The following is a 9,210-nucleotide window of genomic DNA, read 5'->3' as shown; positions in this document are numbered from 1 at the left end:
CCGCTTGCCGACAGCACACAAATCGGAGTAAACCCCGGGCCAAAAAGACAACAAACAACACAAAAATAGACATTGACAATAATACCACAAAATAATGAATAAGAATATTAATTTATACTGGAGGAATCCGATGAGCTATAAAGCTCTTTTTTCCCCATCGCACATTTGCCCCGTGAGCTTCTCCTCCCTGATGGGGGGCGGGGGGGGGGCGCTCCGTGGGTCTAAGAGCCGTCACCCCGCAACACTGCCGTGCCCCTCCCATTGTCCACACACTAAACACAGCGTTCGTCCGCGTGCTTCCCCGGGGTGAGGTGGGTGGGGGCTTGGCGATGGCCATTAAGAGGCTGTTGCGGACGAGGCGCGGCGGCTGCTGTTCAGCAGCTCTCTCTCTATCCCTCTCCCTCTCTACCTCCCTCTCTCTCCCTCCCCCCCTCTCTCTACCCCCTCTCTCTCTCTCTTCCACCCCTCTCTCTCCCTCTCTCTACCCCCCTCTCTCTCTCTCTACCCCCCTCTCTCCCCCTCTCCCTCTCCCTCCCCCTCTCCCCCTCTCCCTCTCTCCCTCTCTCTCTCTCTCCCCCTCTCTCTCCCTCTCTCCCTCTCTCTCTCTCTCCCTCCCTCTCCGTCTCTCTCTCTCCCTCCCTCTCCTTCCCTCTCTCTATCCCTCCCTCTCTCTCTCTCTCCCCCTCTCTCTCTCTCTCCCTCTCTCTCTCCCTCTCTCTCTACCCCCCATCTCTCTCTCATCCCCCTCTCTCTACCCCCCCCCTCTCTCCCTCCCCTCTCTCTCTACCCCCTCTCTCTCTACCACCCCTCTCTCTCTCCCCCTCTCTCTATCCCCCTCTCTCTCCCCCCCCCCTCTCTCTACCCCCTCTCTCTCTCTCTACCACCCCTCTTTTTTCAAGATGTTTACTGAAGGACCCTTTATTGAATAAACCAGCGGTGGTTAAAGGCAAGACTCATTTGCATTATACAGATTTCAGATACAAGCCGAGTTGATGACGCGTTCATTCTTTATCAATGGTTCACAAAGACTGGTTTCAAAGTCCACAGCACAGGGCGCCTGGAGGATCCCAGCCCGGTGGAGGAGGGTGCTGTGCTTTCCATCCGCAGGCATCAAGTTGTAACAGCTGCAGTTCAAAGACGAATCAAAAAGTTGTCGTATCTCAAGATGAAGAGGCGGAGATTCCAGGTTAGCATTTCCCAATTTCCAGGCCATCCTTGAAGAAAAGCATGTAGGGCGTGATTCCGTCCTCGCGGAAGTTAAGAAGGGCGACCATGCCGTCGGGGTTCATGCTCTCACCTGTGAAAAACTGGAAATCCTTGAATTGCTTTAAGACATCTTTAACCTTCTTGGCAGCAGCAGTCGTGAAGGGTTCCACCTTCTCCGGGTGTTTCTCCATCAGGTTTTCCTTAATCGTCTTAATGAAGGCCTTGATGTAGGCGATGTACTTCTTGCTGGAGCTGGTCTCCTGCAGTTTGTGGTTGAGCACGATGTCCACGCCGGACACAGTGGACGACTCCGACGAATCAAATTCTCCCCCCTCTGCCGAAGCGTTTCCGCCAAAGACCGCGTCGTCGATGTCGCCTTCCACCCGGGACACCATCGTGCCTTCCACCTCGAAGCAGGCGCCGTCCGCCGTCTCCTTGATCTTGTAGATGTCCGAGAACATCTCGTCCCCGGTGAGGATGTCCTTGTAGATGATCATGGTGAGGCGGATTAAGATACCCACACTCGGCCTGGGCGGCCCTGCTGCTGTGGCGCGGATTAGACAAGAGGCCGAGCGGCCGTGGGCGGGCGCCTCCACCCCTCTCTCTCTCCCCCTCTCTCTTTTTTTTACGATCAGAAGAAACAAGAAGATGCTCGGTGTGGTCGGCACTTTGCTCCGTTCATCATTTCGTTTTTTTTAATGCTTTGCTTTATGTAACCCCCCCCCCCCCCTTTAAATGAAAGACCCAAAACATTTTTTCTTTTTTTTCCCCCTTCCCTCTCTCTCTACCCCCCTCTCTGCCCCCCTCTCTGCCCCCCCTCTCTCTCTACCTCCCCTCTCTCTCTACCCCCTCTCTCTCTCTCTACCTCCCCTCTCTCTCTACCCCCTCTCTCTCTCCCCCTCTCTATACCCCACTCTCTCTCTCTCTACCACCCCTCTCTCTCTCTACCCCCTCTCTCCCTACTCCATGTCTATGTTCCCCCTATGTTTTCTATGTAATATTTGTAATATTATATAAAAACTATTAAATATATTTTTTATGACAAGTGCTCTGCCTTTCTCCCCCTCTCTCCCTCCCTCTCCCGCTTTCTCTTTCTTGTGATTGGCGTTACTTTATTTTTAATCACAGTTGAGCACAGGAACAAATTCCCAAAACGCGCAGTCGCCAGCAAAAAAACAGCAATGTAACATGTTTAATTAGGTAATTGACAAATTCCTTAAATTGCGCAAAGTTACATACTCATCTAGAAACCTAGAGATTCTGAAGTGAGTCTATGGGTCTATGTGAGCCTATGGGTCTTCGTGTAAGTCTTTGGGTTTATGTGTGTGTGTCAATGAGTCTCTATGTGAGTATATGCATCTCTGTGAGTCTTTGGGGTCTCAAATGCAAGTTTATGGGTCCCTATAAAAGTCTATGGGTCTCTGCGATTCAATGGGTCTTCATGCAAGTCTATGGTTCTCTAAGTGAGTCTATGGGTCTTCTACATTCGTCTATAGGTCTCAATGCGAGTCTGGTCTCTGTCAGTCTATACGTCTTCGTGAGGCTATAGGTCTATGTATAGATGTTGCTGGGTAAGGCCGGTGGCTTCATCAACGTCTGCAGCTGCGGAAAGCTCGGCGCTGAGAGCGGAGTGAGGCCTGTGAGAGGTGGGAGTCTCAGGACCGGCAGGAAGGCACGGGCGCTGGGGAGGTCGGGGGCAGGGGCCTCCGAGTAGAGGAGATACAGGGCCACTGGCACTGCCCTCAGCACCGCCTCGCTCACCACTACAACCTGCAGCAGGCAGCCCAGTTGCATGCATGGGGGGAGGGAGGAGTGGCCATGCCAAGGGGTCCTTCCAGGGGGCAGAGCTCAGGATCCTTCCGAGTGGTACTGCCAGCAGCTCCGATGCCCGCAGTCCAGACAATACAAGGACCCGGCCCCGCACAGGGTCAGCCAGAGTCACCAACTGCTTCGCCCAATCATGAAGCAGCTCCTCTGGGATGGCGTAAGCACACAGCGCCACCCACACCTCTCGTGAATCTCTGTGTTGGTAGACGCGACACGTCTGCACCCCCCCCCCTTTTCCCCGGGGGTTGCGGGGGGGGGAGTGCAGGGGTCGTGCCCTGTGGGTGCAAGGACCCCCTCTGCACCCATGATTGACCCCCCAAACCCAGCACAATTACTTGCACGAACCGTCTGTTGCGGATGGGGAGGACGAGAGAAAAAATCTCTCTCTCTCTCCCTCTGTCTCTCGCGCGTGCCAGCAGCCAACCTGCCGATTCCGCCGCCTGGCCCCGCGCCCTGGGAGGCCGTGGTGTCCGACGCGACGCGGGTGACACCTCCGAATCTCAAACGCATAGTGGGGGGAGGAGGGGGGGGGGGTCTCTACTGCCTTCTTTTTCTTCTTCCGTACGGCTGCTGATGTAGATGCAGAGCATCAACTGCGATCGCTACTCTCAGGGGTGGTCAAGCGCAGATGACCGCGTCAGGAGGAGCGGAGTCGTTGCACCGTCGCTTGCGATGTTATCCGACGTGTTTGTGGATCGGGACATTGCGTCGTTACACGTTGTATGGGTCTGTTCTGGATGACCACAGTCGCACGGTTGGCTACGTACGGTGCTAAGGAATTTCAACACACGTACATCCTGTAGAGGTTTTTTAGTTTTCCAATCGTGCACCAGGTATCCGCATCTGTCAACTTGGGTAATGCTACAAGACTCGTAATTGGCTCGTTTGTTTGGATTAAGGCTGCGTAACGATCCCCGGCCAAATGTGAGTCATTAATCCCGCGACCTCCCGACAGACACAGTCAATCAAAAGCTTCAATTGTAACGTTGCACAAGCGTTTAACAACCTGCGCCAAACTCCGTCTGTGCTGTTTGTTGCGGGTCGCCTGGCGCGAGTTTTGTGCCTGTGCTCAGCACCATTGATTTTACTATTTTGTCTCCACCTCCGTTAAAATGCCAATTAAGCAGTTACAAGCTACACGCGCCCGATGATTGTTGATGAGTGTGAACGTGGAAGAGTAGGCAAAATTACACCTTCTAAAGGGGATCTCTCTCGAGCTCCCGCGAGTGAAGGCGCCCTTCCCACAGGAGTGGCGTGAGCGAGAAATTGCAGGGCTGTGCCTTTGCCACATTCACGTTGACGTATGCTCTGTAAGTGTGTGTGTATATATAAATATTTGAGTGTAATGTTCATCATTGCGAGTTGTATGGGTATTCTGGTGAACCGTCGCCCCGGGGACGGCTTTGGTGGTGTACAAACAAGGGGTTTACATTGGGACATTTGGTGAGAGACGGACAGACCTCCCCCCCCCCACGGCGTAGCAACTCCATCGCCGATATCCTCCTGCGATCCGTCGGTCGAGGTAAATGTACGTGCCGGTACGTTGAACTTCTTTCGCTCCGTTACGTAGCCAACCGTGCTCATCGGAGGTGCGGTGCAAGGAAGGACACCAAACGAAACACAAGAAGCAGTTCGAAAGAGACGAGTTCGTCAATCTGGATTATTTAAAAGTGCACAGCTCCAGTGGCTTCCTAATATCGGAAGGAAAGAGCGTTCCAGACGGCCGCAGATGCGGTGGTCGCCGTCTTTGTTGGATGGCAGAGCCAAAGAGCCGATCGGAGTTAGCGTGATGGTGCTCCACGCTCCGTTGCCGAGATGGCGAACATCCAGGGGAGCGAACGGATCGCGACGGCCGCGACCGGCTGGCTCGCGGGGAGCGTGGCGCCAGGCGATAGCGGCACTTTCTTTCCGTGCGTTTTGTTTGATGCCTTAAAGCCGAAGGTTGTTAATAATTCAGGGAATGTGGTTTTTTTTGTTGTTGCATGTCCGATGTCGGGCCGTCACTCAGCGCCCCTCCGACAAAGGCGCGCGACACCGGCAGCAGACGAGCAGGTTCCGTTTCAGGGAAGGGAGGTGGCGTTGGCTCGTTGACGTTGTAAGTCTCCTTCTCTCAATTCCGTCTTTCCTTCAGTGGAAAGTGCGCGATGCTATAAGCGCGATATTTTGTTAAAAATATGATTGCTGCTGAACCGAGGCACCACGACCCCCCCCCCATCCCCTTCCTCCTCCCTAGGGGACATTTTACTTAAATAAAACGGAGGTGAAGTCCCACACACTCGAGTGCGATATTTTTCAATGTCGCCATTTAATTGTTGTTATGAATTGTTGTTGGAACAATTAAACGATAACGTAGTTTAATTGTTATTATTATTAGTTGTTCGAACAATAAAAAAAACGCTCGTCATCATCATCGTTTAATTGTTGTCTCGAGCGTCGTCGTATTTCCCCCCCCCCCTCCAAGTGGCGACCGCACTCGAGCGGTCGAGACAAACGACGGAGTCGCAGCCAAAGGAGAGGAAGCCACAACCCGGTGTGGGTCGCACGCCACGGAGATGGATCGATTAAATGAGCCCCCACCGTGTTTGTTCTTGTTATTTGCCCACCTACTACTGGACGGATCGTTGGCATCGCAAGATCTTTAGAGATGGCCACGGCCTTGGGAGGCCTCCATTCAGCAGTGGATAGACAATGGCTTCTGCCAAATTATGTTGATCATTGTAATTGTTATGCAACGTTTCCTACTACTTTGCTAAACATTTTTTTTTTCATACCCAGGTCTGAGCTGAAAGACGGCCCTGACGCAATGCGTTCTCATCCGGCTTCGCATCGAGTTTGTAAATTGAACTGCGGATTTAGATGCGCGGGAGAGTAGGCAGGCCAACATACATACCCTGTACAGGGATTCTCCAGACCTCTGTCGAGTGGGGGAGGGATGGGCATGGGGCTTCTGCTACCAGTGAAATCCCCTTCTCATCGTCTATTTTTCCCGAGCTATTACAATAAACGAAACTATATATATTTTTGATACCGAGGGTGAGGTCCACTGAGCTATACAGGTATATTTCAGAAGCGACCTGGCCACAAATTATAGCTCAACGAAGCGGCTTATCATCATGTGGACATTTATAGCAGCAAAAAAATCCACGCGACTACGGAGAGAGAGAGACACCGCAAACTCCAAATATACAGCAGGCGTCAGGCCCTTTGGGCCCCTGTGCTCATTCGCAGGTAATTGCAGGGCTGCGCCTTTATCTTTACAAACAAATAAATAGCTGCATTCATGAAGGATACATAAAGGACAACGACGAATGATATCAGCTGTGGCTTTGCCAGTACGCTTTGAGGAGGCTCTCAAACCAAACCCTGGGCTCGTTACCTTATTTGTCTGCTGGGGTTGTTGTTGTTATTGTTGTTGTTATCCGTCCCGTTGTTCTGTGGGCCCCGACACCTTGAATGGCTTCTGAACACACGGACACTTTCCCAGCCGGGATAGAAGGTAATTGTAATTTACTTGACTTAAAGCTTTCGTGACTGCAGGAATTCATATTCTTTGGGTATTTCGGTAAAGTCACATAGATAGAAGAATAAAATAATAAAAATACAAATAGAAAATAAAGTGAATACAAAATTATAAAAATGTCACGACGTTTCGATCGCAACACAAGCAATCGTCATCAGGGGAATACGGGGGGCGGGGGGGGGGGAAGCTGCTGAAGCAGGCTGTTTTAAAGGTTTGAAATGGGTGTAGCCCAAGGGTCATAAACGAAGTGGGCGGGGCTAGTGATGTTAAGGTGAGAGAGATTAGCATGTCAATATAAGATATTAGCATGCCAATGTAAACGGCGGCTGTGTTAGTGTGAACCTGTTAATGTAAAATCAGAGAGTTGAAAATAACTGCTAACATCGGAAAGTAGGATGGAAACATCACAGCCAGTTATGACTTAAACTGGTTGATAACGTCCTTCCAATGATTGCTCAGTTTGTACCCATCTTCTCGGTTGAAATGGTGTCTGTGTATATCTGGATGGCTTCATGAACGAATCTTTGTTGATAGCCAGTGGGTTTGCAGAGTACCTTCGTCTTGGAGAATTCAATTTCGTGTGAGCCCACCGCATTAAAACAATGATCAGGACCAATACCTCAGCCAATACCTCGGCCGTGGCTGATCACTGTGTGTGTGTTACGGGGAAGCTGCTGCCCGGCCCAGTGGCTCAGCGGGAGAGCGAGCGACTCGCAATCGGAAAACTTAGACTCCTGGTCGTGTGCGGGTTGATTCGGTCCCATCATCCCACGGGAATTCGATAAAAAAAATTGGTACCAAATTTTTCTAGTAAGTCAACAGCAGGTCGTGCAATGGACAGACTCCTTCCCGCCAAAGTAACGTGGAATTTCCACCTCCGGTTCTGCGAGGCAGTAATACACAGGACATTCGCACCGATGTCTCGATGCTCATTTGAGCAAGAATTCCCTGTGGCTTCACTTGCTCTCCAGAGCAGAGCATGCAGCTGTCAGAAGAACATTAGCAACGTTAATAATGATGATCATCATCAGCCATTATCGATCACCTACTGGATGGATTATTGCAGACAGCGTCTGCGCACGAGCCACGCTTATTGATCACTCTCCATTGTTGTTACGTCCTTACCCCGTGCCCCTACTGGACATCTGTGAAAAAGAGCTTTATAGCTCATCAGATTCCTCCTACAGTCTAAATATTTCGATTCCGGTTGGCATCCCTCCACGAGGGTTTGTGTTTGTCCCCCCCCCCCCGCCCCTCGTTCGGCCGCCACTCCACCGTAGGTAGACTCGACGACTCCCGGGCCAACAAATTAAAATGTCTCGGCAGAGCCGAAGCGATTCAACGGATCGGCTCGTCACCGCTTCGAATGACGACGCCAAAATCACCGGCTCCAGTTTAGCGGCCGACTGCCGAGAAGGCGCGCCATTGTGACAAGTGCGCTTGCGACAGAGGGACCACGGGATGTGACCCCGGCGGTCGAGACTAACGACGGAGTGGCAGCCCACGGAGGGACACGTGGAGCCGAGCGATCGACGCGCGCCGCTGTTTCTGTACAGCTCGGTAGCGGCCGCGCTGCCGCGGGATTACCGCTAATTACAAATGCATTTTCCAGAGCCAGCGGTGTCTGTGTTTCAGGAAATATGCAATATAATATCACGCGCGGCACGTGGGGGCAACCCCCCCCCCCCCCATCTCACCCCTCACCCGCTCTTACCCCCTAGACAAAAATGGAATGAAACTTGAGCTAGCAACGGAGCCCGCAGGCGCTGGCTCTCTGAATGAACCCACGTACTCTCCCCTAACCCCAATCCCCACGATCTCCCCCCCACCCTCTCCTTCTTACCTCCCACCCTTTCCAGCCCCCACTGCCCCCCACCCATTAATGTTGAGATGGTCAGTGGTGGTATGGCCATCACCATGCGCATCCGTCTTCGCCTTCCCCAGCGCTGACGTTCGCACATCGTACCACGAACCAATTTGAGGCTCAGTCGCCCTAGGAGAGAATTAAGACAGGTTCAGACAGCACTGGACATTTATAGATACAGTGCACGTATGAACACACACACACGCACACTTTAAGAAATAACCTCGTCACAAACGTGTGGACTGTGTTTCATTTATAAAAGTTTGGATGTGTTTATGTTGCTATAATATATATTCCCTACTCGCTCTGTAAATACCATATTATCCGGATTATAAGACGCTCCGGAATGTAAGACGCACCCAAGACGCATGCCTGGTGTCAATAACATAATACAAATATGGTCTCACAAACACAAGAAAAAGTTCCCCCGTATAGCCTTAACAGACTGTTGGGACAAGTGCTGTTAGTGGGCACCTATGAAGGCCGGCACGGCACACGAGGGAGTGGGTGTCCAGCACCACGCCTGAACGCCTTTGTCTCCCAAGTGGCGGTTTCTACAACGCACCAGATACTGTACACATTTAAGGCTGAGTCGACCTATGCGAGGTCCAGGACCGGTTCAGATAATCGTCACTGGTGTTGGTGGCAATGAGCGAGAGTTGAACTCAGGTGGGCCGGGTTCGTAGCGCAGTGCCACCGCTCCCCACCCGAAATAAAAAACGCAGACACACACAAAGCAAACATTAACAACAAATCAATTAACACAGCCACCCGCACTCTCCCTCACTCTCTC

At 51.9% G+C, this 9,210-nt stretch overlaps 1 protein-coding gene across 1 annotated transcript; it reads right to left on the bottom strand.

Annotated features, from left to right (window-relative positions):
- Positions 1-902: 902 nt before the first annotated feature.
- LOC116940717 (translationally-controlled tumor protein-like) lies at positions 903-1,789 on the bottom strand. Its single transcript, XM_032950886.2, has one exon. It carries the CDS (start codon positions 1,701-1,703, stop codon positions 1,188-1,190), a length of 516 nt encoding a protein of 171 aa, XP_032806777.1. The 5' UTR covers positions 1,704-1,789; the 3' UTR covers positions 903-1,187.
- Positions 1,790-9,210: the final 7,421 nt, after the last annotated feature.

This window comes from Petromyzon marinus, chromosome 1 (assembly GCF_048934315.1).
Source record: "Petromyzon marinus isolate PM22_M1 ecotype Great Lakes invasive population chromosome 1, UKy_Petmar_22M1.pri1.0, whole genome shotgun sequence".
NCBI lineage: Eukaryota > Metazoa > Chordata > Hyperoartia > Petromyzontiformes > Petromyzontidae > Petromyzon > Petromyzon marinus.
This window is presented reverse-complemented; position numbering and strand designations above follow the sequence as displayed.

Coding starts and splice junctions, on each gene's coding strand:
- LOC116940717 (XM_032950886.2), bottom strand. CDS start 1,703: ATGATCATCTACAAGGACATCCTCACCGGGGACGAGATGTTCTCGGAC.